Source organism: Hylobates moloch, unplaced genomic scaffold (genome assembly GCF_009828535.3).
Source record: "Hylobates moloch isolate HMO894 unplaced genomic scaffold, HMol_V3 SCAFFOLD_21, whole genome shotgun sequence".
NCBI lineage: Eukaryota > Metazoa > Chordata > Mammalia > Primates > Hylobatidae > Hylobates > Hylobates moloch.
The window spans coordinates 20,049,569-20,067,882 of NW_026652296.1; the positions used below are offsets into that span (position 1 = coordinate 20,049,569).

At 52.6% G+C, this 18,314-nt stretch overlaps 1 protein-coding gene across 1 annotated transcript; it reads left to right on the forward strand.

The window, feature by feature from the left end:
* Nucleotides 1–13,466: 13,466 nt before the first annotated feature.
* MAFB (MAF bZIP transcription factor B) lies at nucleotides 13,467–16,858 on the forward strand. Its single transcript, XM_032142527.2, has one exon. The coding sequence runs from the start codon at nucleotides 13,850–13,852 to the stop codon at nucleotides 14,819–14,821; it is 972 nt and encodes a 323-aa protein (XP_031998418.1). The 5' UTR covers nucleotides 13,467–13,849; the 3' UTR covers nucleotides 14,822–16,858.
* Nucleotides 16,859–18,314: the final 1,456 nt, after the last annotated feature.

Genomic DNA, 18,314 nt, shown 5'->3' on the forward strand with positions numbered 1-18,314 from the left:
ATTGTTTCACATTCCAGATTCAGCTGAGCACCTCCTTGTGGTGTTGTTTAACATGTTCCTCCATCCCCTGTGTTTCCTGGAAATCAGTAGTTTGATTCAGAGGCCTGATCAGAGTCGTATTCGATTTTTGGCTAGAAGCCTTTGTAGATGGTGTTGTGATGGTTCTTGTTGTATCACATGCTAATGTCTAGTCGTCTCTCCTTTAACAATGTTAAAATTGATCTGTGGCTCACCCTGCCCTAATTAACTCCCAACTCCCTTCTCTATTTCCATTGCTATATGAACTTGTTTTGCAAAACAAGTCAGTGGAGAGCATTGATCATATTGAGCAGAAGTGGGAGCAGCAAGGTCTGATGGCAAATGCACTAGCAGAGAGCATAGGGACCAGGTAAGAGGGTTAATTTCTTTGCATTTCAGTTTTCTTGAGTGTAAGATGGGGCTAATAATAGTAGCTTTGAGAACAAATATATGGGAGAAATGTTTGATACATAATCATCAACCCTCAACACTAAGTGCTTAACGTGTATCTACTCACTTAATCCTCCCAACAATCCAATGAGGTAAATGCTACTATTAGTCCCATTGTACATGTGAAGAAGAGCAGACAGAAGGGTTAGGCAACTTGCCCAAGGCCATACAGATAGTAAATGACAGAGCTAGGATTTGAACCCAGGGAGTCAGGCTCCAGAGCCTGTGCTCTTAAACACAGTGCTGTGTAACATCTACCAAGTCAATGAGGAGCTCTCGGTTTTTCTCCATGCAAGATGCCTGTCAAGTCCTTACCAGGAATGGGTACCTGTTAATTCTCACTTTAAGATATGTGCAGGGGTGGAGTAAGGCAGTCCCCAGTGGCTGGAGGGGTTACAGTGCTTTATTCTGAGTTTTTTTACAAAGTCATATTGTCCCCCACCCCAACTGCTGTTGGATGGGCCAGAGCCAGCTTCATAAGCTCACATGCTGGAGAAGGGTTTGGGGAACATAAGATCTCACCCCCATTTGGGAAGGATTCATGTCTCCAGAAAAACTCTCTGAAGCCCATTGAGGCTAAGTGACTTGCCCAAGATCACACAGTAAGTTTGCCACTGAGCTAGGGTTAGAACCCCAGACTCTCTCAAGCCTTGGGTGATTGGGTCTGGATACCTGGGTCCTTCCATGCTTGGTTAGAGGGAGTTGTACATCTATTCCCCATTCCCAGATCCTCTGAGTCATTTTGGCCAGAACTCCTCTGGTGGTACAAAGGGACAAACCTGCCTGCTGAGGTTGTGCAGCCATTCAGGGCTTGCCTGGCATATCACAAGACGTTCCCTTCTTGGTCACTATTGTAGATGTCTGGGTCTGCTGATCTCACGCTTCCAAAGGCATTCTGGAAAACCGCCCTTTCCTCTTCCCTGGCTTCAATCTTGAAGCAAAATCAAATAAAGGTGCAGAGCAAGAATTCGAACTCAGTTCTTCTGATTCCAAGTTTAGAAGGCCAGAAGTAAAATAAGTCCACGATCACTGATGCCAGTGCATCTGCCATAACTACAGCTGTACCTTCCAGATGGGAAAGTGAGGCTAAGAGAGGGGTGGTAATTTAATGCACTCACATAGCCTTACCTACAGCGTGGGCTGCTGCAAAGGGGTCAGGTGGTTCCTTTTGTGACTCAGGAGGTTCAGAGAGTGGTCTCCTGTTGGGTTGCATGTACATCCTGGCCTGGAGAGTGCCTGGTGAGCTCAGGATGCCAGAACTGGGGCTGGAGGGGTTTCTGAGACTAGGAAAACAGCCTATGTGGGTCCAGCTTGTCTGATTACAAAGTCCAAGACAATAATTGAAGGTGGCTTTGGGTTCCCTGAGTAGGATCTGGCGCCGACGCCTGGTGGCTCTGTTGGCGCCTTGAGCCCTGGGCATTCGCTAATGGATTGTGGCTGATCCCAAGACTGATTGGCAGCCGGCCTCAAGGTCCTCAAGGGAAACCTGGAAACTGTGGTCTCCAGCTTGGAGACACTCTCCCTTCTGGGAGCCACAAGGTGGGGGGAGGGCTTGCAGAAAGCCTAAGGCAGAAGTCCTTCTGAGCCCACGGGATGATCCCTCTCTTCCCAAACACTGGGGTAGAATACGAGGTGAGGTTGCCACACAGTGAAATATGGAAAGCTGTCAAAATACCGACTGCTCATTTCATCTCCTTGCTGCTTTCCTGCCCCACTCTCCTGGGCTGGCCAGCACTATAGACCCCACCCCGTCCAAGCAATAGTGGAGACAGTAAGAGTGCTCAAAGGTTTTCTAAAATAGCACATAGGAATGGGAGTGGTCTCAAGACAAGGGGGAAAACCTTTCTCAGACAAGCCAGGCTACCATCATTCCCAGAACAGAGGAGAGAGGAATTAACCCTTCTGGAGAGCTCAGAAGGCTGAGGGCTTTCCTGCTGTCTGGGAAGGGCTTTCCAGATCAGGGCACAGCACAAACAAAAGCAGAGAGGCATAAGCTTGCAAGAAACAGCACAGGAGAACTGGAAGGTAGAGTGTTAGTGAAGGGAGGATAGAGGGGCAGGCCTTGAAAGCACTGCAAAAATCTCAGACTTTACCTGGTGGCAGTAGGGATCCATTGAAGGTTTTAAAGGGAGGGCAGAGGAGAGGAACCTGGAATCTGTTCACAGTCATGGCTTTCTTATGCCTGATTAGTCAGTGCAAAAGGCAAATACAAAACGGATGCTCTGACCTTTTTCTAGGACACCCAATATTTATGCGCTTTGTGCATCACCCAAATTTTATTCATTTACCAAAAGAGTGTGAAAAAGGCACTTTAGGAAACTGCTATAAATCCAGTGCAAGTCACCATGGTAACCTGATTAGCAGCTAAATTAAGTTCATGATTAAGAAGAAATAAATAAAAATAACTCTCCTCCTTGGCTGGGGCTACCCACTGTGCCACTGGCAGCCAAGCAGATGCTGAGGCTTTGGGAAGCAAGGGTATAAGCCTGGGCCTGGCCCCCAAGAGAAGTTGAGGTGAGGGTGGGAGGTGTTATCTGCTGCAGAGAAGTGAGAAGCTCAATTGTTAACACTGCCTGGGGGTTAGTGAGGCCCCTGGCAACCAAGCCAGGGAGTGCAGGCTGCACATCTGAAGGCTAAAGCAATGGCCTTCATGACAACGATCCATGCTCTCTAAGGGTGTCTTCTTGATGCCCCTGGGACACGTTCCTTTGTCCAAGCACCAGGTGCGTGTATTGCTGTCCTCCAGTGCTATGCCCTCCTGTGCTGGGTGCTGACATGACTCAGACCTGGTTTTGGTCCTAGAGAGGCTGAGTTTGGTGGTAGACACATATATAACAGATGCTCTAGGCAAAGTGTCTATGTAAGGTGCTATGGAAACATGGGCCAGCCAGCAGGAAGGCTTCCTGGAGGAGATAATGCCCAAGAGAAAAGCACATGTGTGGCTGCTGGAGAGTGCCTATTTCAGGTGAGCATTCTGGGCCATCTGCTTGGGGCTGACTGGCAGATCAGCCTGGAATGAGCTGGCATCAGCCCTGATGAGACCAGAAAAGCCTTCTTGGGGGTTGTGCCGAAACACATCCCAGGGCCCATAAGCAGGAGAGATGGGTGCAAAAAGAGAAATGAGCCTCCCACTTACCCTTTCCAAGCCTCCTCCTGGCCACAGCAGTCCAGAGCAATAGTTAGAGTGAAACAGCCTTTGAATCTTTCCTCTGTCACTTGTAACTTGCGGCCTCTGGCAAGGGACTTAATTTATTTAAGCCTCAGCCTACAAAATGGGGTAATAATGAAAATAGTACCTGTCTGTTAAGGTTATTGTGAAGGACTAAGTGAGATGATGCCATCTAAATATAATGCAGTCCCTCACATGTAGAAAACACACAATAAGATGTTTGCTGGGCTAATTTCATTACCTGGGGAAGTCTGCCATGACTGGGTGGCATGATCCTGGTTGCAACTTTCCTAGAGCAGTGCTGCAGTCTAAGACTCTTCCTTCCACATCCTCCTTCCTTCCCCTTCTCCTTTCACAGGGGTGAGACCAACATCACGGTCTGAAAGCTCTCCCTGCCTCCTCTTGCCCTCTCTTCCTTTATACTTCACAGGTGTGTCCCCGAGTCAACCTCTTACACATAGGATCCTGTTTTGGCTTCTGCTTCTCAGAAGACCCCAAATGACATAGAAGGTCTTGGAGAAGAGTCCAACAGGTGGGTGGTAGAAGAGGTAGAATGGAGCCCCAGCAGCAGGTCACAGAGGTGTCTATAGATGGAGGGGTGCAGGCCTTCAAGGACTCTGGTGAAGAAGTGCCCAGTCTCTTTTTGTGTCCTGCCCTTAAATGTGGGTGTGTGTTCCTGCGTGTGCACAGTCCCCGAGCATGCTGTCTTGTTGCATTGGCCATAATATAGTGAAAAAGATCTGTTTCCATCAGAAGAGGATGAGCACTCAGCCCTGAGGAAGTCCTTGGGCATAGTAGATGCTCAGTCAAAAACAAACAAACAAACAAACAACCCCAAACCCTGAAAAACTGAGCACTACTGAGACCTGTCCCAACCTTAAGTTTTGCTTTGGACCAATTTTGTTTTCATTTCCTGGTGCTTTGAATTGCATCATGTTACATTATTTAACCTTTTTAACCCTTTGTTTTTGTGACAGAGACATATATTCACAGACACGTGTACATCTTTGTGCCCACACAGAAGGGTAACAGCAGCCTTGCTTCAGAGTCCACACCTTCCAGGAAACCCTTCAGCCTGCCCTGTCTTTGCTGATCCCTCTGCCATCCCCTTGCAGAAGGAGCTTGGAGTCTCTCAGCTCAGCTGGACTAGATGAATCTTCTCAGGGTCGTCTTCTCCTACCTCCGGCTCCCAGTTCCTTCCCCCAATCTCTCCCTCCCTGCTCTGTGAGATCAGGGAAGCTGCAAACCGAACCCTTACATCAAAAGGGAACTTGAAAAATACTTGGAGCAAAAACTGCTAACTGTGCATCCTTGCTGTATGCTGGCGCTGATATTAAATCAGGAAATGGCACTGAACAGCTGCTCCAAACACAGAAACAGGGGTTGTCAACACAGCAACCAAAAGCAATCTCTAACGGGCAGAGGTGAAAGGGACCTGGCACATGGCTGGGAGGGGGGCTGCAACCCAGGAAAGAATTCCTGAGCTGAGTGTGTCTGTGCCACCTCTCCAGTGTCCAGAGTGAAGCCTGGATCTCAGTCCCTGGCATGGAACACACCTTGTCTCCATGAGGGGTGAAAGATAATTAAGCATGTTGCTTAAATACCTTTGAAATTCTCCTTTTTATTTCCATACATGTTTACTGAGCACCTACTATGTGCCTGACAGTCCGATAAAAAAGATGCTTTCCCATGTGGAGATGACCTTCTAGCCCTCAGGACAGAACTCTGACCCTTTGACATGGCATTCAAGGTCCTTCGAGTGTTGGCTCCTGCAGAAGCCTTCATCTCTGTCTCCAGCCTCTCTGAAATAGCTCCCCAAGGGCATGAGGCAGTTCCTTTGCTCCACGCCTTTGCTTGGACTAGTCCTATCACCAGCTCTTCCTGCATTTCTGTGTTTGGCAAATTTCTGCTCAGCCTCCAAAGCCTTAACCGAGTGTCACCTTTTCTCTGCAGCATTTTCTGCCACGCTCCCCATTTCTTCCAATAGAACCAGGGATCGTTTACCTGGGATCCAGCAGCACTGTGGACATACTGCCATCACAACACCTTTCATGTCACAATGGCAAGGTTTGCACTGTCCTGGAGGAGAGGAAAGAAGCCATATTCATCCCTGAACCCTCATCTCTCAGCACTGGTTGTAAAATTGAAACAAAAATGAAAAACCTTGATGAAATTCATTGTTGGTGTGGCTATGGGGAAACAGGTTTTCCATTTCTGATAGTAAATGAAATAGGTACCATCTTGTTAGAGGCTAATTTGACATTATTAACACTGAAAATGCAGACATCTTTCAACCCAGCAATTTATTTCTTGCTTTCTAGAGGAATGTTTGCCCATGTGCAGAAAGGCGCATGTAAAAAGCTGAGTTGCAGCATTGTTTGCAATAGTAAAAGATTTGAAATTGCTTAAATGTCCATCAATGTGGCCTGGATAAAAAACTATAGGGCATCCATTGGATAGAATGCTATGTGTTAGTTGAAAAGAAGTAGATTTCCATGTATTGACCAAGCATTTGCTGAGTAAAAATCAAAAGCAAGCTGTAGCTCTAGACATAGATGTTAAAATTACATTGCTGCATTTTTTCACAATGAGAATGTGATCTTCTGTAATTTGTTTTAAAAAGAGATTGACCACAGCAGCTCCTGGCTGAATGGAGACTGGGCTTTGACACAGCCAATCAGCATTATTTCCTCCACCACTCCCAGGCAGCAGGTCCCAGGGCAGTGGGAGGGTGCCATCTACTTCCCCTGTACCTGAGAAGTTTGCTATCCATGTGGTGACGAGCATGTAGTGAGAAGCTGGAATTCTGGGCCCTTGAAGAGCATCCAGACAAAGGAGGAAGAAAGCGAAAGCAGGGAGGCCCGTGGGGTGGGATAACTCAAATCATGCAGGTTTCTTGAGTTGGTCCTTGGCCTCAGGAGGAAGAAGGAAGGATTGGTTCAAGAATGACTGTTAACTAAGGGAGAGGAGGGGGCTGGAGGGTGTGCAGAAAAGGCCTGACAATTCAGAGACCTCACACTGTAAGGAAGATCAGCCTTTGCCTAGTTATTAATTTCATTTATTCATTCATTTATTCTACACTTGTAATTGAGTTCCTCCTGGTATGGGCATTGCACTGGCTACTGAGGACACAGAGACAACTCCACCTCCTGGAGACTTCCTCTGGGAGCTCATGATCAAATTACATCTAGTTTCTCAGAGTGTGTTTCTTGGACTCCGGGCATCAGAATCACCCAGAGAACTTATTAAAATGCAAATTCTTCGGCTCTACTCAGACCTATAAAATCAGACTGTGGCTCACGAATTTGTGTTTGTAACCCATTTTCTCAAGTGTAAAACATTTGGACTAGCTGACTATATCATTTCCTTGAATGTCCCTGTGTTATTTCCTAAGGCCTCTCCCAAACCTGAGGTCTACCTTGATCCAGGTTGAAGAAAGATGTGATGGAGGTACCAGCTTTGCCCTATGACTCCAGTGTGTAGGATTTCCCTAGAATGACCAGGACATTGTCCTTGCTAATAAGCTTTTCACCCCGCTCCCATGCCTAGGTACACCCAAGTCCCTCCAAGGCCTGGGAAGATCCATAGAACATGTCTTCTAAGTTCTTCAGAAACAAGAGATTGACTCATTGTAAGCAGGGGAATGGCATGTGCAAAGGTCCTGTGGCAGAACACAGCTTGGGCTGTGGAAGAACTTAAATAAATCAGTGTGCCTGGAGCATTGTGATGGGGGATGCAGCAAGATGAGGTGGGAGAGGGTAACAAGGGTAGACCATCCACGGCCTGAAGGCTATACCAAGGAATTTGGTTCTTTTTCCAAGTGTTAAAGTGATTTGTATTTAAGCCAGGGGGTGGGAGAGGGGGAATTATCAGATTCATATAAAAACTATCTCTACTGCCCTGTGGAGAAGCAGAAAGTCTACAGCCAAAGCCTCTGCAATCCTCTAAGGAAAAGATAAGGGCGGCTTGGATGAAGGTTAAGGTACCAGATGAAGAACCAGAGAGATCGGGTGGAGAGAGGTGATAGTTGGACTATGGGAGGTGAGGGTTTCAGCCCTGGGGAGCAATAATGAAGTTTCAGAATTCCTGACACTGGCTCTGGGGTCATGGGTTGGGGAGGTGTAGTGGGAAGGGAACTGTCCTGGTTATCATTCACTGGAGAGTGGCTTTGAGTAGCAGTGAGCTTCTCATCAGCACTGAATCATCTCTCCCCTCTCTTTTCTCTCTGTCTCTTTCCTTTGATATTTAGGGATGTATGAATAGGGACTGAAGGTCAAACTCAGACCAGAGGCAGGGACAAGGATCAGAGGCCAGGCTGACGCCAAGGGTAAAGGACAGGATGAGAGGACTCTGCAAAATTGTTCTCCTTTGGCCGGTACCCCTGCCTTGGTTTCTATCCAGCCCCACACAGTCAGGGAAGAGAAAAGGGAAAGAGAAGTTTGACTGCCACTGACAAGAAGGCACATTAAACACTGCCCTCATAATCGAATTATTGGCAGGGACTTGACACTTGGTAAAGGTTCAGCTGTGAACTGAACAGTCACTAATCCTGTGGGCAGCTGAAAATCCTGATGCAGAGAACAGGTGGAGAAGCACTGTACTGACACCAGAATCCCCAGGATGCTACTCAGTTGACACAGAGACCACATACTTCATAGTATTCAGAGCACTGGACTTGGGGCCAGAAGTTCCAGCTCATCACTGCATATAACTGTAAAGAAATCATTTAGCCTCTCGAGCCTCATTCTTTGTGTGAGATGGAGATAATCCTACTCATCTCATAGGGCAGTTGTGAGGACTGAATGAGTTGAAATGCAAAATGCTCTTAAGACACTGTGATATATCTGCATCCACCCACTTATCTCCCTGCCTACCTATCTCTGTAAAATAGGGATAATAATAGTTACTACTTCACAGAGTTGTGAGAGTTGAGTGAAAAGGTGAATGATGGAGGCTGAGGTGGGCGGACCATCTGAGGTCAGGAGTTGGAGACCAGCCTGGCCAACATGGTGAAACCCCGTCTCTACTAAAAATACAAAAATTAGCTGAATGTGGTGGTGTGTGCCTTTAATTTCAGCTACTTCGGAGGCTGAGGCAGGAGAATCGATTGAACCCAGGAGGTGGAGGTTGCAGTGAGCCTAGATTACGCCACTGCACTCCAGGCTCCAGCCTGGGCAACAGAGTGCGACTCCGTCTCAAAAAATAAAAACAAACGAACAACAACAACAACAAAACAAAAAGGTGAATGACAAAAGGCTTTGCAACTCCCTATACAAATGAGAGTGACTATTAGCAAATATCGCATGTGTGTTGGAGGCAATACTACCCAGTGGTTATCTAAGGCAGCCTTGTCCATCAGAAATAGAATGTGAGCCACATGTGTAATTTAAAATTATTTATTGGTCACATTAGAACACAGTAAAAAAAAAAGTAAAATAGTTTTAATAATAATTCCCTACCCCTAAGTGTGTGTGTGTGTGTGTGTGTGTGTGTGTGTGTGTGCTCGCATGCACATTTGTGCATGTATTGGGGAGTTGTCTCTGGTCCCCAGGAGAGACAGCCAGGATCTTCACAGTCAGTGTAACTCTGGCTCCCTACTGGGACCTTCTGAGTCTTTTGGTTGCCTAAAGACCACCAGGACCCAGAAACCCAAGAATACCTTTTTAGGAACACTGGGTTGGAATCTGACAGCGGTTGTATGGGGCAAGGGAAAGTGGAAGTGATAGCTGCCTTTGGGAAGAGGAAAAGGAAGAGGAAGAGCAAAAAACAAAAACAAAAATCCCCCAGAAAACCCTCCTGTCTCTTTTTGGGTCCCATAGACTTTGGGAGGATCCCACGGAATGGGAGCAACATAATACTTTTCCACTGAGCCTCACAAAAGGTGGCAGAGACCTGAGGGCTCCTTGGAAAAGACAGATGACAATACATCTGGGTGATGCAAAGGCAGAAGTCGGCTCCTGCGGCGGGCGGGAGGTGGGGGCCCCCTGATTCAGGACCTTCCCTGGCAGAACTTGCCTCTGAGGCCCTTGAGACCACTGGCCTCTGCTTAGCGACTCCGCATAGTACGATCCGGAGCCCACCGAGCTTTGAAGCTGGAAGTTTCCCGCTCCCGCATCCCGCGTGCTGCTGCGCCTCTTCACCAACACACACGCGCGCGCAAACAACACACGCACGAACACACCCCTCCCGCACGCCTCCAACAGCACCCATGAGTGCACAGAGACGCCTTCTCGCTCACCAACCACCTGCAACCCTCAGGGAAATAACGCCGAAGGTGAACGGCGCACCTTCGGGCTGAAAGAGGATGCCAGGAGTGCCGCTCTGGTTTGCAGGCGCACAGGAGGACACGCCGCCGGGCCTCTCTGGAGTTATTCCCTTGGCTGATTGGGGGCCAGCGAGGGCAGCGCGGCAAACTTCACACCTGGCGGCCGGCTGTGGGCTCCACGCTCCCTTAGGGAATAACCTCTTCCTTTACTCCTACCCCGAATGTTCCAAGGCTCTGCAGCGGCTGGGACCCTGCAGAGCTTCCTCCATCACCATTTGTAACTAAAGAATCCCGAGGCGGTGCGTCCCAGAGGAATAGCCTCTGGCCCAACCTGGGGTGGGTAGAGAGGAGGTCACTCTTGGGTAAACACCTTAAATGGGAGTTTTGGCAACAAGCTGTTCACTAGAGGGGCTGTGGCTGCCGCAAAATCCCCGACTTTCCTTCAGCGTGCCTTGGGACTCCGCGCACTGCTCGCGTGTCTCCTGGCCTCCCTTTACTTCTTCTCCTCGACTCTTCACTTCTTCCACCATCCCTTCTTTTCCTTTTTTTCTTTCAGCATGTCGGACTCCCAGTCAATGGGTATACAGCAGCAACCCCCACCCTCCTCGCCTCAACCCTGCCTACGTTTTAGGGATAGGGTGAAGACTCCGGGTACTGCTGTGTATCCATGACGGGGAGCCGAGCCCGGCATGCTGATCCAGAGACCCCAGAGATGAGAAGGGGCATCCCGCGACGGCAGTCGGGAGTTGGAGGCCATAGGGCCTGGGGCTCCAAGACCCTGCGCCTCAGCGCAGCAGTAACCGGGGTGGGGGAGGCCGGGCCACGAAGTGGGGCCGGCTGCGCAGCAGCCGCCTTAACTCCTCGGCCACCTGCCTGTCACCGTCATTTACCCACTGCCTGGCAGGGTAGGGCTGTTTCCAACATTTTTTTGGTGGGGTAGGTTGGGGGGCGTGCAGAGGAGGGAGTGGCTAAGCTGGGAGAGGGGCAGAGAAACGGATTTGGGTGGGGAAGTGAGCCTGGGGATGGACAGAGATACCTCAGTCAAAGCCCAGGCGAAGGGAGTGACCACAACAGAAACAGAGGCACAGGGACAAAGAGGAACGCGCTTGCCCAGACAAAGCCCGAGTCCAAGAGACCCTGAGTCGGAGGCAGGCCGCCCGCGGGAGAACAGGAGGTTCGGAACCGCAGACCTGGGGCCTCAGGAATCCCCAAGGCCTCAATGGGCCACGGGAGTCCTCGACGGCGAGTGTCAGGCAGAGCCGAGGGGACGTAAGGGCGGGGTGGAGTGGGTCACAGTTTGGCCTGTCCATCTTGGTGCCCGCGCAGAAGTCCACAGTGGCAGAAACACTCTGGGAGCCACAGGTCTCTTAGGACCCTGAGGGAGGGTGCTACCAGCCCTAGTCCAGTCGGGACCAAGAAAGTCAGGCGTGCTTGTCCCGCCCTGGCCGCCTGAGGCCGGAGCCATACATAGTCTGCACAGATCCGAGACACCCGCTCCCCAGTGATCTGGAAACGTTCTCCACTGAGCGGTGGTCCGAGTGTGCTCTCACCGCGTTCAAACGAGACGAGGACATTTACAAGGTGCGAGTCCCCAACCCCCAGCTTCTGGCAGGGGCTGCGCAGCGGCACCGCCCTGGCTCTCTCTCCAGGCGGCCGACTCATTTCTGCGGAGAGCACGCTTCTCGAAGAGGGTTGTAGACGCGCTCTTCCAGCATTTAAGTTGCCACCCCACAAGACTGAGTTCAAGTTTTAGTTAAAATACACTCATTTTATTAAAAATAGGCGGCCCAATACCACGCCATACCCCAGCCTCTCCGAGGGCGCAAGAGAATAGAGAGTTTTCAGATTAATTGGAGGCAAATATTTTACCTTCTAACATTTAAAAATAATCTAGGCGCGTCTGCACTGGTGTGGCTCACGCGACCCCTACGCGCGAGGTCAGTCGGGCTGGTCCAGCGCAGACAGCGGCCGGGACTCACTCACCCAGTGCGCGCCTCTCCTGCTTTTCGCTGCGCGCGCCCAAAGCTGGAAAGCAGAAGGCGACGCGGGAGGCGGGTCGGGTCTCCGGGTCCAGCGAATTCGCGATCTATCCGGTTTCGGCGCCTAAGCCGAGGTCTCAGAAAGAACCCGTTAATTCTAGCCATCCTGGATCTGGGTAGGGAGGGTGCGCGGCTCCCAAACCCAGTCTGGATGCCTAGTGCGGTGTGCTTCGGTCTCCCCGTCTGCCCTCCGGGGAGGTTTCTCACCCGGTAGCCCTGGGCCGCTTCACTGTGGCGCTTCCACTTTTGGCTACCGGCCCTCCTCCGCCCAGGACCTTCTGGCCGGCGAGCAGCCGACCGGCACCCCCAACGCTGGGGCACCGAATTTCAACAGGGGCGACCAGAGCGGAACTCGCGGCTCGAGGCTCGCGGCTGAGTACGAAGACGGGACCCGAGGACCTGTACATCGCTCGACGGGAACCTGTTCTGGGCTCCGGTGCACACACAGTATGCGTTCTGGACTGGCTTGAATTGGGCCAGGTAGGGGAGACCTGGCTGGGTACGAGGCGCCGTCCAAGCCTTCCGGCAGTGGGCCGGGCGGTTGCGGCGCCTTTGCTCACAGTGGCCACTTGGGGTCGCACTTTATGTCTGTTTGAGCCTCTCCGCGGCGGGCTGATGCCGGGATCTGCTTAATCGTTACAAAACGTTCAAACAAAAACAGGGCCGGCTCCCCAGCAGTGGAGAGCCACTCGGAGCACCGTCCCGGGCCGGCCTCGGCCCCGAGGCTCCGGGCGCTCAGGATTCCGTGCGTGTGGCGGGGAAAAGGAATTCAGAGCCTTTGGGCTGCTTCTTTTCACGTCGCCTTCACTGTGAACACTGTGCGGTGGGGTGAACGCGGGGAGCGGCGGGGCCACTGGAGTCGAACCTCAGGGCTCTGCCACTGCACCCGCCAGGAGGGGCTCGGCCCTCGCTTGGCCTGAGAAAGGTCCCCTGAGGTTAAGAGTTGGGTCTGAACACAACTCTCGGAGCCTCGAGCCCGCCCTCCCCAACACACAAATACGCGCAGATCTCCAGAAACAGGAACGCACGACACACACGGCCAGAAGCCGCGAGGACACACAGAGCGTCGCCCACTGGGCGGGGGCCGCTTGGGAACAAAGGGCCCAGGAGGCGTTGTCCCGGCGCTCATTCTGAGCCTCCTTGGGGGTGACACGGGATGGGGGTGGGGTGAAAAGGGAACTGAGGGAGGAGGGCGCGCGAGGAGGGGAAAGCGGTGATTTGGCCTAGAGGGGGGGCGCGCACTCCAGGCGAGCGTGCGGGGGCCGGGACCTGCAGGGTAGGGGGGTGGGCCCAGGCTGGCCGTCCCACTCCGCTCCAGCGCTCCGCCAGGCCTCCGCCGCTCCCGGGCCGCTCGGGCCGCCAGTCAGCTGACGCGGGGGGCGGGGGAGCTGTCAGGCGCGCCCCGCCCTGCGCCGCTGGGCCGCGGAGGCCGTGCAGCCATTGGCCCGCGCACCGGGCCGCCCGGGCCCCCGCACCCCAGTGACATCAAGAGGCGATAAAAGGCTGCGGCGCCGCCGGATCCAGCACAGCTGCACCGCCGAGCTGCGAGCGGCTGCGAGCGAGAGAGCGTAAGAGCAAGAGAGCTAGAGAGCGAGCAACGGGCACTAGCCCCACGCCTCCACTCAGCCCCACCGCGCGCTCCGCTTGCCTCTCCACCCCGCCCGACTCTACCCGGCCTGGTCCCGGCGCGGGCACAGCCCAGAGCTCTGGGGCGGTGCAGGCAGCCTCGGGACTCTCCGGCGCGCCGCCGCGTCCCCAGACAAAGGCTTGGCCGGCGGCCCCGGCCCGCTGCGCCCTCGCTCCCCGCCTCCCCGGCTCGCCGCTCTTCGCCCCCGCGCTTGGCTCGGCGCGCTCCGGCCGGCCGCAAAGTTTCCCGGGCGGCAGCGGCGGCTGCGCCTCGCGTCAGCGATGGCCGCGGAGCTGAGCATGGGGCCAGAGCTGCCCACCAGCCCGCTGGCCATGGAGTATGTCAACGACTTCGACCTGCTCAAGTTCGACGTGAAGAAGGAGCCACTGGGGCGCGCGGAGCGTCCGGGCAGGCCCTGCACACGCCTGCAGCCAGCCGGCTCGGTGTCCTCCACACCGCTCAGCACTCCGTGTAGCTCCGTGCCCTCGTCGCCCAGCTTCAGCCCGACCGAACAGAAGACACACCTCGAGGATCTGTATTGGATGGCGAGCAACTACCAGCAGATGAACCCCGAGGCGCTCAACCTGACGCCCGAGGACGCGGTGGAAGCGCTCATCGGCTCGCACCCAGTGCCACAGCCGCTGCAAAGCTTCGACAGCTTTCGCGGCGCTCACCACCACCACCATCACCACCACCCTCACCCGCACCACGCGTACCCGGGCGCCGGCGTGGCCCATGACGAGCTGGGCCCGCACGCTCATCCGCACCATCACCATCATCACCAAGCGTCGCCGCCGCCGTCCAGCGCCGCTAGCCCGGCCCAACAGCTGCCCACTAGCCACCCCGGGCCCGGGCCGCACGCGACGGCCTCGGCGACGGCGGCGGGCGGCAACGGCAGCGTGGAGGACCGCTTCTCCGACGACCAGCTCGTGTCCATGTCTGTGCGCGAGCTGAACCGCCACCTGCGGGGCTTCACCAAGGACGAGGTGATCCGCCTGAAGCAGAAGCGGCGGACCCTGAAGAACCGGGGCTACGCCCAGTCTTGCAGGTATAAACGCGTCCAGCAGAAGCACCACCTGGAGAATGAGAAGACGCAGCTCATTCAGCAGGTGGAGCAGCTTAAGCAGGAGGTGTCCCGGCTGGCCCGCGAGAGAGACGCCTACAAGGTCAAGTGCGAGAAACTCGCCAACTCCGGCTTCAGGGAGGCGGGCTCCACCAGCGACAGCCCCTCCTCTCCCGAGTTCTTTCTGTGAGTCGTGGCCGGTCCTGGCCCCCGCCCTTGCCCCGGCCCGGACTCCCTGTCCCATGTCCCTAGTCCCAGACTACCCCGGACCCTGTCCCTGCCGCGGCCCCAGCCTTGACCTGTTTGACTTGAGCGAGAGGGAGGAAGGGCGCGCGGGCCGCGGGCGACGGGCGGGCGCGCGGGCGGGCAGGGGACCTTGGCTAAGGCGAGAGTAGCGCACGCCAGCGCCGCCTCCTAGACTCGAGCAGAGCCGGAGAGAGAGACGAGAGGGTGGGAGGTCCCGGAGTAACTTCTCTCCAGGCTGGAGGGCGGCGAGGCATAGTCCCGAGAAGTCACCAAGGCCATCTGGAGACTCCTGGCTTTCTGAACTTTGCGCATTAAGCCGGGACCGCTGCTTTGCGGCCCGGAGCGTAGTCCGCGCCAGGAAGAGAGCAACGAGGAAAGGAGAGGGACTCTGGCGTCCCGGCAGGCGAGAGGCGAGGCTGAGCGAAAAGAAGGAAGGACAGACGGACCTGTCTGTCAGAGTTCGGAGAACACTGGCTCTCAGCCCTGAGACACGGGCCTCAGTTAGGACGCTCGGCGCCCAAATCTCATCAGTTTTATTGCCTGCTCGATTATATAGAAAAATACAAAAAATCTGCATTAAAAATATTAATCCTGCATGCTGGACATGTATGGTAATAATTTCTATTTTGTACCATTTTCTTGTTTAACTTTAGCATGTTGTTGATCATGGATCATACTCCCCTTGTTTCTTTGGGTGAGAAGGGATCGCAGTTTGGAAACTCCGGCGGCTGTGTGCGGGGGTTTCAGTCCCAGCTATAGGCTTGTAAATACCCGCCCCGCCAAACCGTACAGAGAACGTGGCAGCAAGCTGAGGGTCTTTGTTTGGGTTTATTATTATGGTATTTTTGTTTGTAAGTTAAAAAGAAAAAAAAAAGAAAAAGTTCCGGGCATTTCGCATCAGAAAACAACTTTGTCTTGGGGCACACTTGGAAGTTGCATGTTTTCTTTCCTTCCCTTATCCCCCCCCATTCGGTCCTCTTTTTTCTCTCCTGCTTTAGTTTTCAACCTTGTTGGTGTTGAGAGAGAGAACCCAGAGGTCCCAGTACAAGGGCAGGGCAGGGCAGGGAAGCTGCCAAGCTCCGCACCCCAGAGGAGTGTACTGGACTCCAGCCTTGTCTTATGGTCAAATTGACACCCTTAATAAGAAAGGAAAGGAAAGGAAAACATATCCTCCCTTCTGCTTTTTATTGTAACCAGAATCACCCTGAGGTCCCTTCTGAACCCTCTGGGCCTGCGCTAATTGTAGGAGCCACAGCGCTCCTACGGTGAGAGGCTTAGCCATCCCTGACCCTGGCAGTGCACTGGTAAGCAGATATTGCACTGAACCAACTGCCACGCTCAGAATGTACCAGAAACCTAAACATTGGCAAGTGATTTTGCAACTTTCAAGTGCGTTCTTTAGACCAATGCATTGTGTTTCTTTCCCTGCTTTTGAGATAGTAGGAAGAGTTCTTGGTGGTGTCCCCCCCCCTTCAATTCTTCAGTTGTATAGTAGTTATAGGGAAGATATGGGTGTTTTTCTTTATTATTACTTTTTTTTTTCTGCAGGTCAGTAAAAGGATTTAAGTTGCACTGACAAAAATACCAAAATAAAAGTGTATTTTTAAGTTCCCATTTGAAATTGCTGGCGCTGCTGGCCGGATGCATTTTTGAGTTTGTATTAGTTGATAAATTAACAGTAATAACAAGATTGTATGAACCGCATGGTGCTTGCAGTTTTAAATATTGTGGATATTTGTCCTGCATCAGAAATGAGCTTTGGTTTTTACAGATTCAACTGTGTTGAAATCAAACCTGCCGCAACAGAAATTGTTTTTATTTCATGTAAAATAAGGGATCAATTTCAAACCCTGCTTATGATATGAAAATATTAAAACCTAGTCTATTGTAGTTTTATTCAGACTGGTTTCTGTTTTTTGGTTATTAAAATGGTTTCCTATTTTGCTTATTAAAACCATGGAAATGGTGTTTATTTAGAGGACTGTGCGTTCGCATGATTTTGACTTTCTTCTCTTGCTTCCTCGAGTCGCACCAACTTTGGGTTACTCTCACCCCATGGCCAGTGGAATAGCAAACCAAGCCCTAACAAATCCCTTCTTTGAGTGTCTGAGTGTGTGTGTACATGAGTCTCAAATGTGTTCTCTGCTTCCTACCCTAGGTACAGACCTTGGTCAAGAGAGCTGGATTGTGAGCTGAGAGGGCGCAGGTCCAAACAGCCTTGGAGTCCCCGGGTATGGGGCACACACCACTTTTTCAGTGCTTTCAGGCTTGGCCACCAGAACTGACTTGCTAGTCTGTCTGCTCTGAAATAGTGATTGATGGAGACCAGGAAGCCAAGAGCTGCCACCTTGATGGGGAAGCTGGGTCTTTTTGGCGCTCTGGCCCAGCTGACACGGGCCCTTGCCTTCCTGCCTGGGGTGCAAGTCTCCTTTCTCCTACCCAGAGCATCTCTCTGGGAGCAACTGGAGCTGCCCAGAGCCAGATGCCTTCTCTGAACGGGGACTGTCTCCCTTGCCCCAAAGCTAATAGAAGCAGGTACAACCCAGCGCTGGATCTTGGGGTGCAAAACCCTCCAGGCAGGACGCCCCTCTGTGTGGACTTGTGTTTTTGATGGTAGTATGCCTCAGGTGCACTGGCGCTCAGGCATGGATTCCTCAGCTCTGCAGATGGGTACTGTGTGGCCAAGTCTGAATTTTAGTGGCTTCTCGAATTGGGTGTTGGAGGGGTTTGGGTCATCACTCCAGCGCAGCAGCTTCAGCTGCAGCCTGGAGATCCCTGACTGGGAGGTGGCCCTAGAACCTTTCCTTTTCCGTATTCTTGGAAGAGCGGTGCCCACCTAGGTCACCCCCAACCCCTCCCAGCCTCCTTGGAGTCCTGTCTGTAACTCAGGGCTGGCCTCAGACACCCTTGGGACATGGAGTAGGATCTCCAACCCCTGTAGAGTTTTTGTGATCCTTTGGCAATGGCTAGTTCGGAGGGGCTCCGGTCTCCTTAGACTCATTATCTGCAGTCCAGGAGGCTTAGCCTTTAGTTCCTGGGGGTTATCTGGCTCATGGAGTTTCAGAACCCAAATGGGGAGGTATAGGAGACCCAAGAAGTGGAGCCCCAGCTGGGAATCTGAGCTGGGAGAAGGAAGAGGAGAGTGAAACTAACAGAGAATTTTGGCCTGGATCCCTGGAAGCCTGGAGGTGGTGATGGCTGAGGTCTAGAGAAGAGGAAGGGGACCTAAAAATTTAGGATACAGATAATATTAACATTCATGTACATTTATATAGTGTGTTGGTGTTGTTCAATAGGAGAGAAGCTTGGAATTCTAGCTCGAATTTAATTCCAAGGCCCAGCTGATTTCACTGGCAGAAAGATGAAAGATGTGTCTGGTGGGGAAGGCTTTGGCTGTGATCTGGGAGGAGGAGGCAGCTGAGCCTGGCTCTGTGGTA